Source organism: Danio rerio, chromosome 4 (genome assembly GCF_052040795.2).
Source record: "Danio rerio strain M-AB ecotype USA chromosome 4, GRCz13ab, whole genome shotgun sequence".
Taxonomy (NCBI): domain Eukaryota; kingdom Metazoa; phylum Chordata; class Actinopteri; order Cypriniformes; family Danionidae; genus Danio; species Danio rerio.
Genome location: NC_141024.2, coordinates 32,405,614 through 32,430,695, shown reverse-complemented (window position 1 = coordinate 32,430,695; position 25,082 = coordinate 32,405,614). Strand labels below are relative to the sequence as shown.

Below are 25,082 nucleotides of genomic sequence, written 5' to 3'. Positions count from 1 at the left end.
TTCAACCAATTAAATATTGTTCGGCCGATGTCTCCCATAATTCCGATAAGTAGCTCAAACTGTCTGTCAGCAATTGTAGATTTGAACTAATGCGCAGCTGTTTACACATACACCCACTGCGGATTCATGAGAGAGAAAAAACGCGAGTGGTAAAAACATGCATAATCAACTTTTTATACTTCTGAATCAATATTGGAGTTAGTTTTGCACGCTGGTGGAAGGATGACCCCATGGCTGAAGTATTTCTGTTATACATTTTCTGTTTTAAAACTATTTTAGCTTACAAAGCTGATGTAGATGTTTTGTTACAAATTATATTTTTTATATGCTCAGACGTGTCGTTCAGCCACTGAAATCTCCTGGAGAACAATTGATGTGACTATTTTCAGTTTCATAAGGGACATTTTACAGCATCGATAATGTAGATTTAAACTTAGTTTAACAACAGTAAATGGCACTATTCCACCAAGCCTGCTTTACTGAGCTGAAGTTGCTTTATTCACATCGGTTCATTTTTGAACAGTGACAACCTGACATACTTATATTGTTTATCATGCTACTCTGACTATTCAGTCTGAACAGCAAGCAAGTATGGCTTGGTAATGAATGTAAGACCTGCATGCCGCCGACCAACCACTATTCCCTGAGTGAGGGTTCTGCTGTCATCTTTAAGGTGGGGTGTGTTTCAGAGATTTATGCTAGCTGGTTAGCATTGTACCTTTAAGTTCACCCCTGCTTGTTAATAATGCTATCATTCTGAATTTCACAACTTTATTATTTTTCCCACTAACACAGGTTCGTCTTATTGGAAACAGAACTCTAGGCAGATCTTTGCAATGACTGAGTGGGACAAGTATTTGTAGAGATGGGAAGAAGAAAACGAAGAAAACTAGGGTAGAATCATGAATAATCTTTAAAATTTTCATTAATGTTCAGGCAATTTATGGAAAATCTGTAGTGGATTTTATATTGTATTCTATATCCATTCAAATCATTTAAATAACCCCACCATCATGCTAGTGTTTTTACTAGATTTATCTTTCAAAAGATATGTTGTCATATTCAAAACCAACACTGTGTCTGGTAAAAAAAAAAATTAAATTAAATAGTCATAGTTTATTACTGTTTTATTATTGTCAGTGTTTTAGTTTGGTCAGGTCTGATGAGACATTTAGTTTACAGTACAACTATGTTTTGTAAAGATACTAACAACCTTGAAATACTTAAACTCCCTTATTTTTAACATCTGCTTGAGATTAAAACACTAATTTGTCAGCTTCATACATTTTTGTCTTAAACAATTAATCTTTGGTGTCTGTGCTTAATTCAATATACAAAATGATTTGTCTTAATCTTTGTAGTAAAGTTCGTTGTTGTGGGAAGAAGAAGACAGGGTCGGCGATTCAGGTAAGCAAACTGATTTATTATTGTTTTAAATCCCACCACACATGTAGCAGGCTGTGTGTGTGTGCTCTCACCTCTCCCGACTGCTCCTCCTGTTCTCCTTAAGAAGGGAGTCTCTCCAGCCCAATCACTAGAAAGACAGGTGTTATTTATCATTTTTGATTGACCTGCTGATTAGCTGCCGGGCTCAGAGTATGCTCTCCCCCCTTATTGGGTGCTCGATCATGCTCACCTCTCCACATACCCCTACCGCCCGCCTCAGGCCAGGGAGCCGTCCGGCCTGCTGCACCCCAGGGTCTCGGAGAGGTTGCAATAGCTGCAGTCTTATCAATTTGTGGCTGCACCTGCTCGTGACCTAAGTGGAAGCCCAGATACCTTACCTCCACTCACCCAATTGCGCACTTCCGTGGGTTGGCCATGAGCCCAGCCCGTCTCAGTGTGGACAATACCACCCTCAGATGTTGCATATGCTGCTGCCAGTCATTACTGTAAATGATGATGTAATCTAAATAAGCAGCGGCATATGCTGCGTGAGGGCAGAGTATTTTATCCATCAGGCGCTGAAACGTCGCCAGTGCCCGAACGGAAGCGCCACAAATTGGTGTAATCCGGATGGCATAGTGAAGGCTGTTTTTTCGCGGAATATTGGAGATAAGGGGATCTGCCAATATCCCTTCGTTAAATCCAATGTCGAGTAATACCGAGCACCCCCTAACTGGTTGAGCAACTCGTCAATACGCGGCATTGGATAAGCATCAAATTTCAACACAGCATTTACCTTGCGATAATCCACACAGAACCGGACCGAGCCGTCCGTCTTGGGTACCAAGACAATCGGGCTGGCCCAGTCGCTGTGGGATTCTTCAACTACTCCCATTTTCAACATATTACTCAATTCTTTTTGAATCACATTTTACTTGTGTGCAAGTAGGCGATACGGCTGGGTCCTAACGACCACGCCCGGTTCGGTCTCGATATGGTGCTGAATCAGGTTAGCACGACCGGGAAGGGGCGAAAACACGTCAGAGTACTCACTTTGGTGCTGGATGTCGAGGAGCTGGCTCGCTGAGAAATGATTGCCCCCCGTAACCAGAGCGCTCGGACCTTCCCGGCCGGGGCTCTCCGGCCCCAGGTCATCCTCGTTAGTAACAAGCGTAGCCAACACCACGTCCTCCAGCTCCCTCCACTGCTTCAGCAGATTAATGTGATAGATCTGATGTAAATCAGCCGTATCTGAACAAACCACTTCGTAATCGAGATCACTGACTCGTCGTGTGACCACAAATGGCCCTTGCCACTTGGTGAGTAATTTAGAGCTGGAAGTGGATAGCAGTACAAGGACTTTATCTCCCTGTAAAAATTTACGTAATTTAGTGCCCTTATCATAACGCCGGCGTTGGTCATCCTGGGCCTTAAGCAAATTCTCTGTAGAGACCCGCCCCAGTGTGTGGAGTTTTGCTCTAAGGTCCAGAATATACTGAATTTCATTTTTACTATTAGAAGGCTCATCCTCTTAAGCCTCTCTAACGACATCCAAAACCCCTCTGGGCTGTCTGCCATAGAGAAGCTCGAAGGGGGAAAACCCCGTGGAGGCTTGGAGAACCTCCCGCACAGCGAATAATAAGGGCTCCTACCACTTATCTTAATTTTTCGCGTCCTTGTGAACGAATTTACGGATCATTGATTTAAGCGTGCAATTAAACCTTTCCACCAGCCTGTCTGTTTGTGGTGATAGACGCTGGCGCGAATAGATTTAACGCCCAATAATCCGTAAAGTTCGCACATTGTGCGTGACATGAATGCGGTGCCTTCATCAGCGAGAATCTCCTTGGAGATTCCCACTCGGGAGATTATACGACACAGGGCTTCCGCTACACTCTTCGCTGAGATGTTATGTTGTCGCAGGCTGGATCTCCTGGGTCAGCAGACTCCGGATTACCTTGCGGTCCTCCCGCTGGGCCTCCATAAGGACTTGAGAATAATGAGAATAATATAATTAACCACGCCCCTCAAACTGTCAGTGTTCATTTCTGAATGAAGTGGCTATTTTACTACATCCAATTAAGTTTAGGAAAAAAGAAAATAATCTAAAACAAAAAAGACGTGCCCTGTGCAGTTTTCTAATTCAATATTCTATTTCCCTTAGAGGTGTCAAAATACAGAAGTAAAATTGGTCTCAAAGTTTTGATTTGTGCAGACATTAATCTGATTAATAACAAACAGCCTACTACATAAAATGGAGCAATATTGAGGCATAGCAGCATTATGAAATATGGCAGCATAATGGCAGTATGTCAATATATTGATGAGATGCTGATGGAAATGTACTTGTATAGCACAGTAACCAATGGAACAAATATTTATTCTCTTAAACTGCTGGTTTTCACCAAAATAATTTTTTTTAAATTGGTAACAAAACTGTTGGGTCAGTCATTGCATTGACATTGGTTCTTGTCCATACTGTGTTTTTTGGTTGACATTATTTGAATTACCATATTTTCATTAAAGTATCATATGGACACGGCTTAATTTGTGCTGGAACAAGCCAGATCCGGATCCGGCACCGGCATACTTTGGCTACAATTATGACCTCACAAGAGCCTTGAGTTCTTTAAGCCATTCACAGAAAAAAAAAATTAAACCATTGTTGTTTTTTAGAACCTGTCAATAATTATATTTATTTTTCTGTAAAAGGCAAACTTCACAACATGATGTCTCTGGGCTCTGTGATGTAAAAGAGAAAATTGAGGAGCTTCTACTAGCATTTGAAGGTCTACCTGCCATGTCAGCTAAACTGAGAGAGCTGTGCAAATGCCTCACAGAACGGCAAAGTGAGGTTCTGAGAACATCGTTCAAGTGCTGTGTGTTCAGAGGTAATTACCTAGGCAACATGCTGACATGTACAATATGTTCATTAAAAGGACCATAGTTCACATTTAACAAATTATAAAACTTTCCCAGAAGGGAGCCCTGGATATTAAAAATTGTGGCATAATTTCAATAGTTTCTTACTGAAATATGTAGTAAAATCACACATTAAATATTTACATTAAGCTATTATTAAGCTGAGACACATTTACATTATTCTAAAGCCATAGCTGTTGGTTGAACCTCCAATTCAGGATCATTTATGTATTGTCGCTTAGTGTAAATAACAACATTTTGAACAGCACAGTGATCTGCTGAGGGTTAAAGTCATGTACTATAAATTCGGCTTTACTGATAATGCAACTGATGGCTTGTGCTGCATAAAATAGTTATGTTAGAGAGACTTAGTAGAAATCTACACGGGTGTAATAGCACTCAAAAAGATTATAAATGCACACTGCAGAAAAAGTATGATTTAGGTTCATTGCATTGCATGACAATATTATTCCCTAAATTCTAACTGCTCTGCAATGTTACACTATATACAATGATAGTTTAATAGACAATTTTTTTAGTACACCTGCTGTTTTATTATAAAATTTCAGCCTTAGTGTCATTAGTGACCATCAGTATGAAGTATCATGAGCAGGGCCGGCTTACAAGGCCTAGGTCGGGCTGAAGCCACAGGGCCCACAGAAGGGAGGCCCTTGATTAAATGACAAATTAATTTGTGTCATGATGCAGGAAACTCCTTTTTTCTTTAGTTTATGCTTTCACATGCAGATATTGTGAAGTATTTGTTTTGGCTCGTTAGTGTTTAAAAAAAAAACTGTGAGGCCGCTAAACTGTGGCTCAGAGTGGCTGTAGCCCAATCTGTATTTTGAGTAGCCCTGATTTAGTCCCTTATTTCGGCTCTACTGCAAAAACAGTCCAGTCAAAGATAGGCTAGCCCAATGCATCATAGAACAAGAAATAAATTGTATCTGGTATTACCTTGCAGTCAGATAGTTAGGTGAATGGACTTATAACTGAAGCGATGTCAGTTCCATTCTTCTCAAATAATATAACCAAGACTTTGTGCATCCAAATAAAATAGCCTACACAATCGGTTATTAAAATGTCCATCATTGCAGAGTGTCTATTTTAAGAATACATAAAAGGCTATCTGAACCAGTTAGAAAGCAAACTTTAGGAATATTTACTTTATAAAAATAACAGTAATAATCCTAAACAATTGAATATTGGTGCAAGCTTTCATCTGACATTTCATCTGCCAAAAAAAAAAAAAAAAAATGCTAACCTTCTGAAATTGATTGACTCAAGACCAAAATTTTGGGAAATTGCAACCAGGGATTTTAAATGTTTACCTGAAAGTTCTGCTTAGATACATTTTAAAGTAAACATTTTAAACCCTATTTAAAGTATTGTAAAGCACTCGTTAGAATGTATTGCAGGTGTTTTTGTTTTTGCTGAATTTGGCAGCCTGAATAAAGTTCATGTTACGAGATTAATTTTATAGGCTTTACGCTAACTTTAGTAAAATAGAAAACATTAATAATAATCAAATGCAGTATAAATCAAATAGTGGAAAATTAGATGTAAATATCAATAAGCAAAAAATTAATAGCAAAAAAAAACTACTTTTGTGAGCCAATAAAATAAATTGGGGTCCTTGGGTTTGCTATAACCCCAGGGCTCAATGTGTTCTTAATCCAGCCCTGACCATAAGTGCTGTGTGAAGTATGTACCAGAAATATGTAAAGTTCCAGTTTAATGATATATTTTTCTATGTGTGTTTGTTATAGGAGTGATGGACAGTCCTGTCTTGTCACGGTGCTGTTGTAGCCTTATTGGCTGTCGACAATGCATAGAGGCAGTAGTGGACGAGGGCCAAGCCTGTATAAAATGCAGGTCTGCAGTGTCAAGAGATTCTATTGTGGTTGTGGCTGGCTTGTCTGAGGTCCTGAGTGTCATTAAGGCCTTAGACGAGCAGTACAACTCCTGTTGAAGCTGTCAACTGAACCCTCCAAGCTGATGTCTGGGTCTGGCAAGAGCACATTTTGATTAGAAGGAATAATTTAATTCGGTTTGGCCATTTGCATTTTTTTTAATGCTTTTCCTATTAAAAGCTTGACTCTTCTTTAGTGACATTGTGTTCTAGATGGGAACTTTTTATTTTGTCAATCTTGTAGTCTGATGTGGCTAGGATCTGTAGTCTTCTTTCAGTGTAATCAAGGAACTTTGCTGCTGTTCCATGATTGTAACAGGTGTAATATTACGCAATGCTGTTACCTAGCTGGGAACCATTTTTAAGTGCTGTATGTTTCTTTTGCTACAGCCATGGTATGGCAGCAAAATACTTTCAAAATTAAGCTGGAATGTGTATAGAACCTAGCCATATCAGCCTAGAAAAAAACTATTTTATTTTCTGTTGGTCTTACTACACCATGTGATGACATATGTCAAACTTTAAATGGGAAAGTCAGAACTTTTTTTTAATTAGCAAGATGCTATTGCAATGATCTATGCTAAGCTAAAGCCAACTCCCCCACCCCCCTTATTTAAAATGTTTTGTATTAGTTTGTATGCATGTTTATATGCAGTTTACACAATACAGTACGTTAGTGTTATTACTACCTTTTTCATACATTTTGTGATTCAAAGACAATGTTTTAAACATTCTGTTGGCATGTTTGAGAATAAAAAAAACTTTCATTGAATTTGTCATTAGCAGTTTGTTTTGCTTAATGCTCAATTCATTTGCAGTATGCTTAAATACAAATCAGTCTATCTCAAATCATTTTTTGCAGAATATTTATTCTAATTGAACTACTGTAGTTACTATAACTGCTGGTTTCGCAATTTGTACAGTGCATGCTACAGTAGACTACACCATATGTATTACAGTAGTAAAAAAAGATATACAATAACATTTATTTTTGCACCTCTCCGGGTGATATCTGTGCACTTCTTCTGGTGATGTTAATGAGGTGAAGTAAACAGTCTTGAAACAAGTGGCAATGCTCATTTACAGTGTAGTTCAAGATGTCTCCAAGGTCAAAATAAAGGGAATTAAATTCTGTCTCTGCCCTAATTTTATCCTCCTCAGACCGAAATGGGTCAATGCCAAATGCTGACGAACTAGTCAAACGCTGTCCTATTTCCTGATGGTACAGCTCAGCAGCTTCTGAAGCCCTCGGCAAAAGTTCATCGACAATCCTTGTTTTGCAGCCAGCAGATTGTGGATGCCTTTACCTAGAAATTAAAGGTTTAGTTTTGAGGTAAAAAAAATAAAATAAAAATAAACTATTGATTTTACATTACAGCAAACCCTGGTTTACTCTTAATTCACCCTGGTCATAGATACCTACTGTTCCTGTAAATATTCTCCTGAAGGATTAGATTTAAAGATAAACAACAGGAAGTGGTCTTACAGGATATTACATGCATGTATATGGGTAGTTATATGTGTGGTGTCAAGTCATAGGTGGATTTACAGCAAAAATGTAGAAAAGATCATCAACTTTTGATCTAAACAAATGTTAAAGCACTGTAACATACCTGAATTATAATAACTGTTCTGTGCATTAACAAATCTCTGCACTCCAATCTGGCTGATCTGGCATGTAAGGTTGGACAAACAGTATCTTGTCAACCCATCCTCCATATCCAAAGACTCCTGGTCAACCCTCTGAATGAGTGCTTTCTTGATTGGAAAAATGACCCGCTTATTAACTTCAGGCCACATTCTCTCTACAGTGTGGTTCTGTGGAGTAAAAGCAATGTAAACTATGTAAAAATGTTACACAGGATAAAATTGTCAGTTAAATGATTTAACAAGTATTAGGAAAAACTTATTACAATATTTTAATAATTGATACAGTAGACAAACATATCTATTTTGGTTTGGCATACATGGTAACATTGTTTTTTTATATGTTGTTGCAGCCTAACTGTTTTTCCTCATTTCTTTTTTAAGGTTACAATTTGTCTCCTAATGTCTATGTGCTACCTAACACCTTTGTGATTCATTAAAAGGTATTTAACATGATGAATAGCCTTAGTTCTGAGAGTGCAACTTATTATAAATAGGCTATTTATGCATCTAGGGCTTAAGTTGTAATAACTGTTGTATCTATGTACAACTGTACTTTATTCAGTAGTTCAAAAGTGTAGATAGAAAAAAAAAAAACACCAGGTATTTTATTTCAAATTTGTTGATGTTGTTTGGAGGTAAAGCAGTCTGCTGGTTATGTCTGTGTTCTGCCATTTCCTGCATGATGAGGATTAGGAAAAATTCTCGGCCATGGTCCACCCTGACCTGATCCCACATCCCATGGGAAATGACAGCATTTCTATATATATATAAAACCCTGAAGCCAGCCCTGGGGTAGGGGCTTGTATGAGCGCCTTGTGGCCGGATTTTTATCCCATGGAACTCGGCCGGGCTTAGCCTGAAGGAGCGATGTGGGACCATCCTCCCGCAGGCCCACCACCTGCAGGGGGAGCCGTAAGGGGCCTATGCATTGTGGAACGGGTGGTGTTTGAAGGTTAGGACCACGACAACCCGATCGTCAGGCACAGAAACTGGCTCTTGGGACATGGAATGTCACCTCACTGGGAGGGAACGAGCCCGAGCTTGTGCAGATAGTGGAATGGTACCAACAAGAGATAGTTGGGCTCACCTCCACACACAGCTTGGGCTCTGGAACTCAACTTCTTGAGAAGGGCTGGACTTTCTTCTACTCTGGATTTGGTCACAGCAAGAGGCGGCGGGCTGGTGTGGGCTTGCTTATAGCTCCCCAACTTAGCCGCCATGTGTTAGAGTTTTCCCTGGTAAATGAGAGGGTCGCCTCCCATTTGCCTTCGGGTCAGGGATAGGTCTCTAAATGTGGTATGTGCCTACGGGCCAAACACCAGTTCAGAGTACCCAGACTTTTTGGAGTCCTTGGGAGGGGTGCTGGAAGGTGCCCAGACTGAGGACTCCATTGATCTACTGGGGGACTTCAATGCTCAGATGGGTAATGACAGTGATACCTGGAGAGGCGTGATTGGGAGGAACGTCCTCTTTGATCTGAACCCGAGTGGTGTTTTGTTATTGGACTTCTTTGCTAATCACAGTTTGTCCATAACGAACACAATGTTCAAGCATAAGGGTGTCCATCCATGCACATGCCACCAGGACACCCTAGGGCAGAGGTCAATGATCAACTTTGTGGTTGCATCATCTGATCTCCGACTGTATGTCTTGGACACTCGGGTAAAGAGAGAGGCAGAGCTGTCAACTGATCACCACCTTGTATTGAGTTGGATCCGCTGGCAAGGGGGAAAGCTGGACAGACCTGGAAGGCCAAAATGAGTTACCTTCGAAGGGTGGCAGGGTGCACTCTTATGGATGGGGTAAGGAGCTCTGACACCCGGGAGGAGCTCAGAGTACAGTCGCTGCTCCTCCACATCGAGAGAAGTCAGCTGAGGTGGCTCAGGCATCTGTTTCGGGTGCCTCCTGTCACAGTTGCAGGTTTGTGCCCTTCTCCGGAGTGTATGTGGATTTGTTAGGCTCACGTGTTATGACGACACTCAGTTGGTCTGATTAGTTCGCCAGCTGAGGCTCATCATGGTGCCTATATCTGGGCGACGCTTTTGTGTGTCTGTGTCAGTTCGTTACTATCACTCATGTTTGTGTGTCTGTGCTCAGGCCCTGAGGAGTTATCTGGATCTGGTTTCCCCGTTCTGTTTCCTGCCCTGTGTTCTGCGTCCTTCTAGCCTGGCACTATTTGTCTTATTGTCATATACAATAAACTTGTTCACTTGCATTTGGATCCTCTCTGACTTTCTTTGAAACGTAACACCTCCTGGACGCCTACCTAGGGAGGTGTTCCAGGCATGTCCCACCGGGAGGAGGCCTCGGGGAAGACCCAGGACACGCTGGAGGGACTATGTCTCTCAGCTGGCCTGGGAACGCCTCGGGATCCCCCGGAGGAGCTGGAGGAAGTGTCTGGTGATAGGGAAGTCTGGGGTTCTCTCCTTAGACAGCAGCACGGTCAACACCATTTGCTGGCACATAAAACCTAAGGATAGTACATATTGAATCGAGTTTAGTTATGTAACCATTTACAGTATAGTAAATATTTATATCTAAGTTTTTACTGAGGATTTGCACTATGTTTATTTGGACTTTGATGCATTATTTGTAATTTTCTTTTTTTTTATTTGTTCATTGTAAGTGGTATTTTTATGGTAACTGAAAATATATTATTTAGAAAAAGTCAAACTTGCTTCAGTGTTCTGTTATTTTGTAACAATCTTTCTGTTTAATTCATTCACAGAACTTTTGTGCAAATACATTGTCAGTAAATAAATGCACTAGTTTTTTCCCACTGAAAAACGCCTTAGAATAACATTGAAATAAATTGCTATAACTTGCTCAGGGAGAGGTGGATGTGGACAAAATTTATTTTGGAAGTATAAAACATCAATGTGTATTTCTAAAGAAAAAAAAACTTCATGAGGTTTTGTTTTTAATAACTAGAAAATGGCACTTTTTAAAAAAAAAAAAAAAAACGTTTTTCTTAAAATTCTGGTATATCTAATAGAAGTCAGCTGAGGTGGTTTAGGCATCTGTTTCGGGTGCCTCCTAGACTCCTACCTAGGGAGGTGTTCCAGGCATGTCCCACCGGGAGGAGGCCTCGGGGAAGACCCAGGACATGCTGGAGGGACTATGTCTCTCGGCAGGCCTGGGAACGCCTCGGGATCCCCTGGAGGAGCTGGAGGAAGTGTCTGGGGATAGGGAGATCTGGGGTTCTCTCCTAAGACTGCTGCCCCCGTGACCCGGCCCCGGAAAAGCTGCAGAAGATGAATTAATTAAAATAGAACATTTTAGTCTTACCTGTTCACCTCTTTATAAATTGTTAAATTGTTCTTAATTGGCATAGTGGAATGGCCAACAATTTTCTTGCTGAAGCCATTAATAGCGATAAGATGTGTGACTCCAAACATGCAAAGCTTCTCATTTTGGTCCACATAGAGTTTGTGACCTACATACTCTGCATTGTATGGGACTGGATTTAAATTGTGCATCCTGAAATAAAATTTTATTTCGTTACATACAGTGCTTACATTAAGTATGAACTACATAAGGGTACTTTACACATCCTGTACTATTGCAGTCATTAAGTAAAGTATTTTTTTAATTCTAACAAAAACAGAAAATAAAGAAAACAACAAAAACTTTTAACTTTTATGAAGACTGGTTACGAAATACAATACAATACAATGTATGATTCCACACTCTATAATCATTTACATGTAATGACAAGATGACATAAGAATATTAAGTAAATATAATTCATTACTGTTATAAAGCTCAATTATCTTTTTAGTAATTAGTAAATGTTGTTTTTATTCTTTTTAACTATATGGTACAACATTTAACCTTTTAATTTGCTTTTAACTTTTTCAGTGAACCAGCCAAAATCTATGCCCATCTTAAAACAGGCTCGTCAAGTTAAATTTACCTGGTGTAACGTGGAGTCTGACACAGAGGGATCCATTTGCAGTATATTTATTAAACATAGTTTAATCACAAATCACACACTAATTTGCGAATTCACATCAAAAGTAGTTAGATTGGGTTTTTAGGGCTGGCGGCTGACTGTCAAGGAGTATGATAGCAGGTCTGGGGCAGAGGCAGGCGGCGTGGGTTAGAGGCGAGATACCAGGCTGGGTTTAGGGCAGGCGGCGTGGATCAAGTCGAGGTACAAAGCAAGGTTCAAGGCAGGCTTCAGGCAAGGCAAGGTCGAGGGACAGTCCAGGTAACACACGGGGAGATCAGGCAAGGAGATGAACGCTCAGAAATGTCAGCTGGGTGCAGAACAAGACTTCGCAATGGTATGAGTGTTTGAGCTGCTTATAATTTTTGTGTGCGTGGGTCATCAGTGAGATGTGCTGCAGGTGTGTGACAATCAGTGTATGGGCATGACGTAATGGTTAGAAATCCGATGATGGTGACCTCTGCTGGCCAGCGAGAGGAATGACTGGGACCGAGTCGGTGACACCTGGTAACTCACACAGCTTATAGGCTGGTTTATACTGTTTAGCAGATGAGATTTTTAAGGCTCATAAATTCTTAAAAAGCTTAAAGGTTGAAGCATTTAGGGAAAAATACTCACCTCTATAACTGCCCTTGAAACCGCCAACCCCAATTGCTCGTCGGAGATGCTTTTTCTTTTAACACCTCTTTCAGAACGAAATTTTCGTAAATTCAGGCTGTTACAAATATTTGACCAACTGCCACTTCATGTAAAACACTCTCATGCACACAGAACTAGTGGCAGTTATGAATTTAATAAATGGGCATATCCACACGCATTGTGAGCTGCATATTATTTATCGTCTGTTCATTTTCTCTGTTCACTTCTCTTTCACACGCATGCAGAGAAAGAACTAAATCTGCTGGTTTAGAAAAGTGGATTATGTCCACTAAAAGACCGAAAAAGCCTCCTGCGGCTAAAAATAAGTATTGTTCTTAAATGTTTAATAATTTTTAATCAGCTGATCCGATCCGTACAATTCAAAGATTGGCATAAAGATAAGGTGCTTTCACACCTGTGAATCGATTCAGTTGTTCTGAAACAGAGATTACAAATGTTACATTGTTGCTCTTTGCTCTTGGAGCGATTCGCTTTTACACTGCAAAGTTTCTAATCGGACCAAAAGAGCTAAAACAAGTCACGTGCGAGTAAACTCTCCTTACATTGGTCAGAGTGTCAGGGTTTATTTTGCAGCGTCCCGCTCAGCTGTCAGGAGAGGTGGTGGTTTGGTGGTGATTGACAGGGTGCGCGCGCGACGTGTCTGAGGAGAGATGCGGTGGGTAGGGGTGAGAAGAGTGCGCGACGATGTCTATTTGAGGACCGGGAGGGAGACGTGAGATTACTGGGAGATCATCACTCGTTTGCGGTCATCCGGAGACTCGCGAAACTTCCCGCCATACTCATAATTCTCTCTTCATATAGCCGTAAGCCTATTACATATCCATAAAACACTGTGATATAACCACCCTCGGATCGGATCACTTTCTCACTGCAATCGAACCGCTCCAGAGTTCGTTTCAATCGAGCCGAGACCACCTTATTCAAGCAAACTCAGAGCGATTACTTTGGCACGGAACAGAGCGCGATTGCCCTGTTCACATATGCCAAACGAAGCGCGCTAACTGGGCAAACGAGATACGTCCTAAAACAAAAGTGTAGGTGTGAAAGCACCCTAAGCTTTCCATCGCTGTACATTACATTCAGAGGCTCCGGAATCAGTGTGGTTACGTCATTACATTTTGACAACGCTGATTTGGCAAAGGTAGCTTGTGTCTCCGGACAAACTAGACATGATGCATTCATGCACTGTCCCTCCTCCATGCCCAGATTGTTTCAAACTCGCTCTCTCACAACCAATAAGTAAGGTTTCGCTTTGTGGACCAGCAATCAGCTATTTGACCAACCCGGAATGAGAAATAGGCTGTACTTTTACGCACGGCTAAATAAAACACAGAAAAAAAGTTTTGCATCAAATAATTCTCATACTTTTGCATGCACAACAACATAACAAAAACATGACAAAAAGTGACACAGCAAAGACGAAGTGCTTGTCTTGCTGTTTTCAAAGGACGCAAATGACGGTGCGGTTGTTTGTCTGCAATGCAAAAGTTGAAAAGCAGCAGGGTCAGCACTATATGCTGGCACATAAAACCTAAGGATAGTACATATTGAATCTAGTTTAGTTATGTAACTATTTACAGTATAGTAAATATTTATATCTAAGTTTTTACTGAGGATTTGCACTATGTTTATTTGGACTTTGACGCATTATTTGTAATTTTCTTATTTTTTATTTGTTCATTGTAAGTGGTATTTTTATGGTAACTGAAAATATATAATTTGGAAAAAGTCAAACTTGCTTCAGTGTTCTGTTATTTTGTAACAATCTTTCTGTTTAATTAATTCACAGAACGTTTGTGCAAATACATTGTAAGTAAATAAATGCACTAGTTTTTCCCACTGAAAAACGCCTTAGAATAACATTGAAATAAATTGCTATAACTTGCTCAGGGAGAGGTGGATCTAGACAAAGTTTATTTTGGAAGTATAAAACATCAGTGTGTATTTCTAAAGAAAAAAAAAACTTCATGAGGTTTTGTTTGTAATAACTAGAAAATGGCACTTTTTTTAAAAAAAAAAAAAAACGTTTTTCTTAAAATTCTGGAATATTTTCTGTCCGTTCATATGTTTTTGGACCAAAAAATATTTTAGACTGGACCTTTAAATGATATAGATTGAAGCTTCAGGTTCTCCTGTTTAAAATAGTATGTGACACTTGAGGCTGACTGCTAAAATAAAAATAAAACTGCTTTAAAAACATTATAATAATATAGGTTCATTAGGTGCCCACAAAATACCTCTAGGTCTTTAAGGAATAATGATAATAATAATATTTAGCTAACATGTCCATAATGCCAGGATGCGTGGTGCTTTGACTGGATATCTAGCTCAAAAGCAAAATTGTTACCTGTTGCATGGCATAGGCTAGCCAGCAGTGTGGAGAAATATAATTCACAACTTGTGGTGCGTTTCCCAAAACCATCGTTAGCCAATTAAGGCTACAAGTTCCATCGTTACAAACATAGTTTGTTGATTTGCTTTTTCCCAAAACCATCGTTTCAACAAACATTCGCAAACTGCGTTGCAAACTTGTGCACTTGCAATTACACCTCTGGAGCTGTAAAACATTTCCTCTCTGTGTACTATTTCCACTTATCCCCCATTATGCCCTATTCCTTAAGAACATTCTAACATTTTAATTTGGAATGATTAAAAATAACCGTCAACGCAGTTGTGCAGTACAGCAAGAAGGTTGCTGGTTTGAGCCTCGGCTGGGTCAGTTGGCATTTAGGTGTGGAGTTTGCATGTTCTCCCTGGGTTTGCGTGGGTAATTCCTCCGGTTTCTTCAAAATATCTGGGGCCTCATGTATCAACGCTGCGTACGCACAAAAACTTTGCGTACGCCAGGTTTCACGCTCAGAATCACTCACGTTTGGATTTACTTACAATGAACTGAACGTGGGAATATGCACAGCTCCACGCCAGCATTATGGCTGGCGTACGCACATTTTTTGTGCGTGTCTGTTTTATTTCCATTGGCGAATCCTAGAGGCAGTTGTGTTAAATTACTCTCTACAAAGTGTCTGAGCCTTGCAATGGCAGCTGTATGAGACGGGTTCATCTAGCAGGTATATAAGGTTTCCATACCATACAGTTGACCAGCCAAACATTAAAGCACAATTTGCAGCGGTTGCCAGTTTTCCCAATGTAATCTGAGCTATCTACTGCACGCACATTGCTATAGAAACACTATCTGAAGATGAATTTGCATGCATGAATCAGAAACATTTCCATTCAATAAATGTGCAAATAAAATATGATGCACAAACTTATTAATGATTCCTACTTGTCTTTCTCAGGATAAATAGTGGGCAAAATCTGATATGTAGCAGGGGAAAAAAGAAGAAAGAGTTCATCAGACGCTGGATTCGAACCGAGTTCATGCTCGAACGTGTCAAAACATGTTGACCTGCGTCTTACGAGCAGCGCCACTGAGACTCTTAAGGGTACTGCAACATTTTACATATATAAATCACACTATTTCTCTTTTAATTCACTAGGTGCGATGTTCAGACCCAACTGTGTTAACCGCATCAGCTAAACTCTCCCACTATATTTTTTTCTTTTGTTGTTAATTCCGGTGAACAAATTTGCAAATAACACCGCTTTTCTCCGATCTACCTCCGAAAGCAGCACCTCCAATTCACATTCTGTTCAAAGTTTCTCTTTTGGCTTGCTTTTGCCATTGCTTTTTCGTTGGCTTTTTTCCAAAGTATAGTCATTAGCATATTCATACGGGGGAGGAGGCAGGGAGGGGTTTAGTGCTCGTGCATGTTGCGCTCAGTTTCACGTTCATTCGGATGTACAAAAGAATATGCGTAAGATTCGGCGTAGATTCTCCTCATGGGGGATCCCGAGGCGTTTCCAGGCCAGCCGAGAGACATAGTCCCTCCAGCGTTTCCTGGGTCTTCCCCGAGGCCTCCCCTTCGTACATGAGGCCCCTGGTCTTCAACAGAATAAAGAAACTCAAAGGCTGTCATTTTTTCTTTATATGCACTCAAAATTGTTCTTGTAGCTTGATAATATTCTGATTGAACATTCTGATTCTCTTTTGAGGATGTTTTAGGTATTACTCTGGACTTTAAACAAGTCTATAGAGAATAAGAGAGAGAGCTCTCAGATTGCACCTAAAGTATCTTAATATGTACTCCGAAGACAAATCAATGTTTGGAACAACATGAATAATTAAACGTTTTCATTTCTGGTTAAACAAACTCTTTGAGTGTACATAAACCCAAAAAGTCCATTAAATCCATATTTGACACTCAGCAGGTTCTGCAGAACTTCTACACCAACATCTGTAGATCTGTCCCTAGGACCAGCAACCTCAGCCCAAATGATCAAGATCTCCACTGTTGTGTGTACAATTTGAGATTCAGCCTCTGCACTTTCAGTCCTGGAGAACAGGAAAAAAAAATGCTGAGATGTGTTCTAAACTCATGTGACTGTGAGTTTTAATATACATTTATGAAAGGAGGGCGGGTTGACACACTTACCACATACTCTTTTACAAATCTTCATTGAGGTAGATGCACTCTGTAGACTCTGTAAATGAGGCAGGTCTTCAGGACACAATCACACTTGATGGTTACATATTAAAACTAGAAAAAAACACCCATCAATAAAAAAGGGAAAAAAATAACATTAGCCACAGGTTTACAGTTTAAGGCTTATTGCTTATTTACACAATCACACTTTTAATTCAATTATTTATTAACTTTTAACTATTTTAGTATCAATGTGCTATATTTAATGTTTCTTTATGTCAACACCAGTTATATGGAAAATTAATAAATATTGTTTAAAAGGTTCATTCTGTGTGTTTGATGTGATTCAAAAGCTTCTTCCAGCTTGTGAATGTACATCTGCATATGGACAGGGATACCAGATTTAGTGTAAATGCTTTAGCATAAAATGTTTAAGCAACTCATACCTGCTAGACAGCTCATTTTGCATAGCCACACTCAAATATCTGTGGAGAAAAACAAAAAGTTACAAATATCAAAGAAGCATCATAAAAATAATAACCACCCAGCCGGCATTTCAATGATGATTCAATGTTGTATCCACATCAGGTCTTTGGTTGGATCAAAGTTGAATTACCTTTCAATTTTGCAAATTGCATCAACGTTTATGACGTTGTTTCACCGGCAGACCACCACTGGTGATTCACTGTTGAAATCACAACATTGTTTCACACTCCTACCTTCTTCACGGGTTAAATAAGTTTTGTTTTAGTCTTTCAAAGAAAGAAAAAAATAAAAATAAATCAACTTTCAAAAGCTGCTCCTGGCGGGATTAGAACCCCGGCCGTCAGTGCTGCAAATCTCCTGCTAGACCACGTGGCTTGTGAATGCTGTGGCTTTTTCAGGCCATTCAATCCTACCGGACTTTGGACAAAAAAGTGATCATATGTTATTTAATAACCTTTGGGCGCCAGACAAGTTTATCTTGTCGAATAATAATAAATAAACCCAGGCTAGCCACAGCAACCATAATTATCCACGATTATATAATCAAAAATAAAATAAATTCAATGTTCTCCTTAAGTAACCCAGATAGCAAAATGACATAATTTCAACAAAAAATCAACGTTTCTTTTGATATCAAAATCCACGTTGATTACCGACGTTGATTCAACATCGGTTTGCTCATCTGCGTAATGTTGAAACGACGTCAGGCACTCCATTCAAATCCAACGTTAACCTGAAATCTAGGATTCCGGCCAAGATGGCGGAGAGAGCGCTTGTGTTGTGCTTTTGAAGAACGTTATAAGTTTTTGTCACACATAGTTAGAAAAGATTATGTAATACAGTTGCCATAATATTTGGTTAACGGATGTATATAGTTTACAAGTAGGATTTTAAGAATCTGTTTTTGTTCTTAAGTGCAGATTTCGGAACTCAGCGTTAACAAACTTGACGAGTGAACTGTGCACCACGGAAGAAATGGAGGTAATTACTGTCAAAGATAAGAGAGTTTTCAAGACACGCACTCATACTTCTGCAAAGCTTATAAGGATGGTAATGGAGTGTGTGATTCTAGTCCCAACACTACAGATAAAAAAACTCTCAAAGAAAGCACGCAAAGAACAGATACAAGTAAATTCTGATCCTTCTTTGACTGAAATACCGGACAATATAATCTGTGTTATTACTGCCAAAATCAACAAAAGAGCAGATATAACTATAGCTGTGAAACACAAAACGGAGTAAATCAAGGGTCTTAAAAAATCGCTGGACTTCTGTCATCAAGAAGTAGTCGATCTGAAAGTCAGTGAAATGGAGCAAACGATGTGGATTGATATAGTAAACGATGTGGATTGATATAGCTGCCGGTACAATCTTCGTATCTATGGAATGAAGGAAGAGTGGGAGGAAAACATCAAAGCAAATTTGGAAACAATTTGCCGTGCAGCAATTCCAGGCAGCGATGGAGAAGAAGTCCAAGTAGCAGTAGATGTGGCTCATCGTATTGGAAGAATAGACAGCGGAGGAAAGAAAGGAAAGTTTCCAAGACCTGTGATCGTCAGATTTATGTCTAGATCAGCAAGAGACACTTTCTGGAAGGGCGCCAAGAACAACGACTTCCTCAAAAGCATGAATCTTCAGGTGAAGTTAGACCTAACAGCTGATGACAGGGCAACGTGTGCTCGTCTGTGGCCGTTTGTTGAACAGGCAAGAAAAAATGGGGAGAAGGCTTACTTAGTAGGAAAAAAGCATTTGTGAACGGAAAAGAAATCAAAGGATGATCATTTAGAGACTTTAAATGTATTCAACAGTATAGTCAGAGACTTGAGATATTGACTGTTAATTTTCTTTACATGACTTCTTGAATTACTACTGAAATTAAGAGAAGATGGTTAATGCACTTATTGTTGATAAAAGCAACACGTAGCTTCAGTGGGTGACACTTTATGTTCTTGTTAAGAGCACTTAGCTTACGTTAATTTGTTAATTGGTTATTGTTCATGTCAATTACAATTTTTTTGATTAATGCCAGAGGTATAAGAAACCAGTTGAAAAGGAAATCTTTATTTTGTTTTGTCAGAGTAAAAGTGCAGATTTTTATTTTATTCAGGAGTCTTATGCTTGTGAAGCTGATGTAAACTGTTGGAGGATTCAGTGGGGGAATGATGTTTGCTTTTCGTTTGGTACTAACCAATCGGCTAGGGTACTCATATTAAAAGGTCAATTTAAAGGTCAAATTCTCAGTAAGATATGGAAGGAAGATGGTTAATTTTACATGTTAGTATAGATCTTTCCCATTTTATTATAGTAAATGTTTTTGCCACAAATAATAAGCAAAATAATTATCACTTGTTTACAACAAGTGAGAGTAAAATTAATTAAGTTTTACATTTTCTCATGCAAGGATTATTTGGGGTGGAGATTTTAATACTGTTATGGATGAAGAAATTGATCGTTGCCCCAACCCCCCAAAAAAAGCTAAAGAAAACAATTTAATTGAAGAAATTTTGAAATGACCAAATATGAAGAAATCAAACAACTAACTTCCTTACAGCTACAGTTAGATACAATTTATTTAGACAAAGCTAAAGGTGCCTTTGTAAGAAGTAGACAAAAGTGGATTTAACAAGGAGAAAAAAATACTAAATATTTTTTTAATTTAGAAAAACTTAATAATGAAATGTCATCTATGTGTAAACTCATGATTAATAACAAAATATGTGAAAGTAATAAAGAAATTGCTGAGTATGTCACACAGTTTTCTAAGAATCTATATACTTCAGACCCTTACAATGAAATAGAAGCTAAATTGTTATTAAGTAAAATATCTGACACAACGAAAATTATACAAGAAGACTTTAAATTACTTTGTGACCAAGATATTAATCTAGAAGAAATAAATAAATATATTTGGGGATTGAAGGATAATAAATCTCCAGGAAACGATGGATTGACTAGTGAATTTTACAAGACGTTTATAACACAGTTATCTCCTTTTTTTAGTTGCCATGTTTAATTAATCCATTACTTGTGGGGAACTACCTGCAACTCTTAAACAGGGTCTTATAACATTAATCCCTAAACCCAATAAGGATAAACTTTATATTGATAACTGGAGACCGATTACTCTTCTAAATAACGATGCAAAACTTTTTGCTCTTGTTTTTGCAAGAAGATTGAAAAAGGGTCTGGAGGAGACTTTTGAAGAGGAGCAATCAGGTTTTATGACTAGAAGACATATCAGTAATAATATTAGGTTAAATTTAGGTATGATTGATTATATACCAAATTATTTTTTTATTTTATTCATAGACTTTTATAAAGCATTTGATACTGTAACCCATGAGTTTCTGTTTAGATGCATTAAACATTTTGGTTTTGGTGAATACTTTGAAAAAGCTGTTAGAACTATTTACAATGGATGCAATAGTTCAGTTAAATTATCTGCAGGTACAAGTGGTAGATTTGAGATTAATCGAGGTATACAACAGGGTAGCCCTTTATCTCCATTTTTGTTTTTATTAGTCACACAATTATGGCCCTATATATTTAAAAAGCAGATTTTGAAGGAATATATGTATTTGGAAAAGAATTTAAATTGTCCCAACTAGCAGATGATACTACTATTTTTCTTAAAAACCATTTAGAAATATTAAAAGCAGTTAATTGTGTAAAAGAATTTTCCTTAGTATCAGGTCTTAAAACGAATATGAATAAATCTATGTTATTTCCAAATAAACATGCAATTTGACAATATTACATAGTATCCCTATTAAACATACAGTTACATATTTAGGGGTTGTCATTCATAAAGAAGAAAATGAACGCAATAAGCTTTATTTTCAACCCATAATGAATAAAACTAAGACTACACTGTTAAAAATTGTCCCGTTAAAAAACAGTAAAATACTGGCAGCTGCAGTTGCCAGCAATGTACTGTTATTTTACAGTATGTTGCTGTAAAAATACATGGACTACATTGATTTACACAATACTCAAGTGAACTCATTTTGCTCACTGAAAGCAACTGCCTCAACTTGGTCAACTCCTGAATGAGTTTATGAAGTAATGTGCTATATATGCTTAGAAGCATACTTATAATGATAACTTATTTTAGTTAATTAGAAAAGTTCGGTTTAACTCTAATGTCTTATTTTTCACAACAGCACACATACATGTAAATCTGGAATCACCAGAGAGATTCTGACTGCATCAGCAACTAAACAGCTGATGTTTTTAAATAGAGAAACATGCAGAATAACATCAGCAGTTCACTCATCATCTTTAACTCATACACTGGCTCTACTCTCCTCCACAACGGTGACAGGCAGAAGAAATTAGCTTCAGGTTTTACAGTAAAATACTGTTTTTTCCTTGATTTAACAGTAATCTACTGGCAGCTGTGGTTGCCAGCAATCTACTGTTTTTTTACAGTCTACCTCCGTTGTGTAAATTAACAGTATATTACTGTTAAAATACATTTTTACACTGTGTTTTTACCTCTCACACCTTTAACCCTTTAAACCCCAGAGCATATACTTCAGTTTTTATTGAAGTGTCCACACTACTGAGTGTTCAAGAAACATGTAGCAAAGCTGAAGTAAATTCTTTAATTAACTGACTAATTAAATGATAACTGAAGATTAACAATGAACAAATGAAGAAATACTGAAGGGAAAAAAAACAAGAACAGAACATACAAAACTACAACTTTAGTCACAGCTTTATAATGAAATAACCTGAACAACAACAAATGATTAAATCATTTAAATGATCAGCGGATGATTAAACAACTCAACAAACATCATCACCAGCTACACTTATTACTTAATACATGTATTTTTGTATAACATTTACTAAAGTTCTTTTTGAGAAAAAGTTAAAGTTTTACGTCACCATCATGGAGAACAGAGTTTGCTTTAGTTGGGCTCTTAGCCCTGTCATTTTTAACATTTATATATCGTGGCTGCTGCAATTGTTAAGAACTTTGTTTGAAAAGCTCCTTTGTTGTGGCAAGCCAGCCAAAAACCTAAATAAGATCTGGTGATGTTCATGTTGCTATTAAATGGCAGAGTCTGTTCTCATTTAGTATAATAAAATTTACTGCTCCTATTCAATGTTAAATCTATTGTTTTACATTATGTCTATATATGACAATGATTTCTGGAAGTTATTAAGAATATCTTGGACAATAACACTACTCTACGGTGTATATCGCACTCAAAGAGACATCAATCATCAGCATATGAACCTCAATAATGGTGACAACAAAATTAACAGTTTAACTCACAAACAGGCAACTGAAAGTCTAAACATAAACAACAACAGAATAAAACACAAATAAAGAAAACTGTTAAACCATTATACAACATTTATTTATACCGCAATGCATGCTGGGATATTTGTACCTTGCCACTCCCAGCATGCATTGCAGCATGAAACATTTGAGATGTTACCATTGTTGAGATACAAGGTCAGATTCATGAGGTCTGAGTGTGTAGTTGTCATAACTGAACTGTTTTTGTATGTTATTTCTTAACTGTTAAGTAATTATGGAGGTATCTTTTCTGTTTCCACTTCTCATTAATTAAATTAATACCTGCAATTAAGCATAAAATCTATTACATGTGGCCCTTCTTCCAGACTTATACCAAAACATTTATCAGAACTAATTTCAGACAAATAGATTTCTATGTATATTGAATTTCCAATTTGATTGCTATAATACAAGCATTTTGTTAACTCTTTATTATAGTAATTGGAGAGTCTGAATTAATAAGTTCAAGTTTTTAGCCCAACTAAACCAGCCCCTCACTCCATTACGGTGACACAAAAAACACCTTAATTTCTGTTGGATCTCAATGAGAATAGTATGGAAGTCAAATCAGTCAGTAATAAGTGTTTCTGCTGTTGTTTGTGGAGTTGTTTAATGATCCTCTGCTGAGACTGAAGCTGTTTTATTTTATTTGATTTTATTTAATGTTGTAACTCAAGTCACTGTTTGTGTTTCTTGTTTATTTTCTTCAGTAATTGTAATTATTAACAGCAGGTGTTCATCAGTGTCTGAATTCACTCATTAGTGTTCATTAAAACTGTCAGGTGAACTATATTAGTTAACTAGTGTATGAAATAGTGAACAAGGGCACAAAGTGTGATTTCAAACACAGACTTCAAAACATCGAATCTGAACTCTGTTAGCTCACAGTTTTCTGCAGTTGGTTACTTTCTCGCAAACAAAAATGTTACCCAGAAAGCACTGTTTTTAACAGAATATTACTGTTTTAGTGAAAAAACATTATTTTACCGTAGAATCTGACCGTTTTATTAACAGCAATTTTTTACAGTGTAGATTTAATATGGCTACAAAGAAATTTATCCCTGAATGGCAGGGTTTTACTGTCCAAAGCAAAAGGGATATCAAGATCTGTCTATGTGTCTTTACCTCTAGAGATGCCATCAAATGTATATAAAGAATTAGACAAAATACTATTTAATTTTTTATGGAGAAATAGACATCACTATTTAAGAAAGGAAATTATGTGTAAACAAAAATCCAATGGTGGGTTATCTGTTTGAAACTTTAAACAATACATTCAAAATTAATTGGTTAGTTAAATTCATGAAAGAAAAGAACAGTATGTAGTATACTTTTCCAAAACACATATTTGACATGATGGGGGGTATAGAATTTCTGTTGAGTTGTGATTTTAAAATTGACAAACTTCCAGTGAAATGAGCTAAATTTCACAAACAAGTTTTATTGGCCTGGATGCTGGTATTAAGTAATTTTTTTCTCCAAACAAGTAAATTACTTGGAATTATAGATGCATTCAATATAAAAATAAATCTCTCTTCTTTCAAAATAGGTATGAAAATGATATTGTGTTAGTTAGACAACTTCTAAATTTAAACCTTAATTTATTATCTTACAGTGAATGTTTAGATAAATTTGGTTTTCCAGTTACTCCAAAAAGAGTATGCATTGTATTTGATGCCATATCTCAACAGCTTCTTCATTTTTTAAGAGCATATGGAAATAAATCTTTAGAAGAAAAATATGTTAAAGAAAACCTTTTTTTATAGGAGATATTGATATTATTAAACAAAGTTATACTAATAAATATATTAGAAATATTATAGTTGTAAATAATAATTTGAAATGGACCAATGTATTCATAAATATAAATTGAAAAAAAGCTTGGCGTTTTTCTGAAATATATTGTATAAATAACAAAGTAAAAGAAGTTACATTTAAAATGTTACATAGTATATATCCAGTTAAAGAGGTTTTAGAGAGATTTAGTTTGGATATTGTTTATTCCTGTGATTTTTGTTGCATGGGAAAGGAATCTATTGCCCACATGTTTTGTGATTGTATAAACACAAGGATTTTCTGGGTGGATGTGGAAAATTTTCTTAGAAGGAAAACAAATATTGTATTCAGGTAAAAAAAAATTATATTTGCATTTATTATGTCAATACCTGTAAAAAACTTTCCTTTCTAATACAACTTTTTATTATTTTGGGAAAGTTTCATATAAATAAAAAATGGACTGGATCAAAGCCAAATTTTGTTCATTTTCTTCAAGAGACTAAGGACTACTGCACAAGTTTGGAGAACATTGTTAAT

The 25,082-nt window shown here is 37.5% G+C and overlaps 1 protein-coding gene, 2 long non-coding RNA genes and 1 pseudogene across 15 annotated transcripts in view; 2 read left to right on the top strand and 2 right to left on the bottom strand.

The window, feature by feature from the left end:
* Positions 1–6,997, top strand: part of LOC148680249 (uncharacterized) — a 174,714-nt gene extending 167,717 nt beyond the window's left edge. For 4 of the 12 annotated variants that reach the window (XR_015942493.1, XR_015942485.1, XR_015942488.1 and 1 more), the window contains 5 exons: positions 574–673; positions 796–894; positions 1,362–1,407; positions 4,099–4,277; positions 6,078–6,997. Coding sequence is in view for 1 of the 12 variants with exons in the window: in XM_088650051.1 (XP_088506177.1) it covers positions 574–673; positions 796–840 (145 nt within the window). In the remaining 11 variants the exon portion in view is untranslated. The remainder of the gene's footprint in view (positions 1–573; positions 674–795; positions 895–1,361; positions 1,408–4,098; positions 4,278–6,077) is intronic. The other 8 variants (XR_015942490.1, XR_015942494.1, XR_015942492.1 and 5 more) reach the window with 3 other exon arrangements.
* Positions 6,998–7,429: 432 nt separating this feature from the next.
* LOC147844787 (uncharacterized) lies at positions 7,430–11,349 on the bottom strand (annotated as a pseudogene). Its single transcript, XR_015942125.1, has 4 exons — positions 11,159–11,349; positions 8,487–8,627; positions 7,834–8,040; positions 7,430–7,527 (listed from the first exon to the last, which is right to left on the bottom strand). The product of XR_015942125.1 is annotated as an uncharacterized LOC147844787, transcript variant X1 (transcript).
* Positions 11,350–11,786: 437 nt separating this feature from the next.
* On the bottom strand, positions 11,787–18,757 carry LOC148680248 (uncharacterized). Its single transcript, XR_015942516.1, has 3 exons — positions 17,416–18,757; positions 16,979–17,083; positions 11,787–16,878 (listed from the first exon to the last, which is right to left on the bottom strand). It is a non-coding gene; the product is annotated as an uncharacterized LOC148680248 (long non-coding RNA).
* A 451-nt stretch (positions 18,758–19,208) lies between these two features.
* On the top strand, positions 19,209–24,898 carry LOC148680247 (uncharacterized). The gene is made up of 3 exons (XR_015942512.1): positions 19,209–19,909; positions 20,709–21,327; positions 23,802–24,898. It is a non-coding gene; the product is annotated as an uncharacterized LOC148680247 (long non-coding RNA).
* Positions 24,899–25,082: the final 184 nt, after the last annotated feature.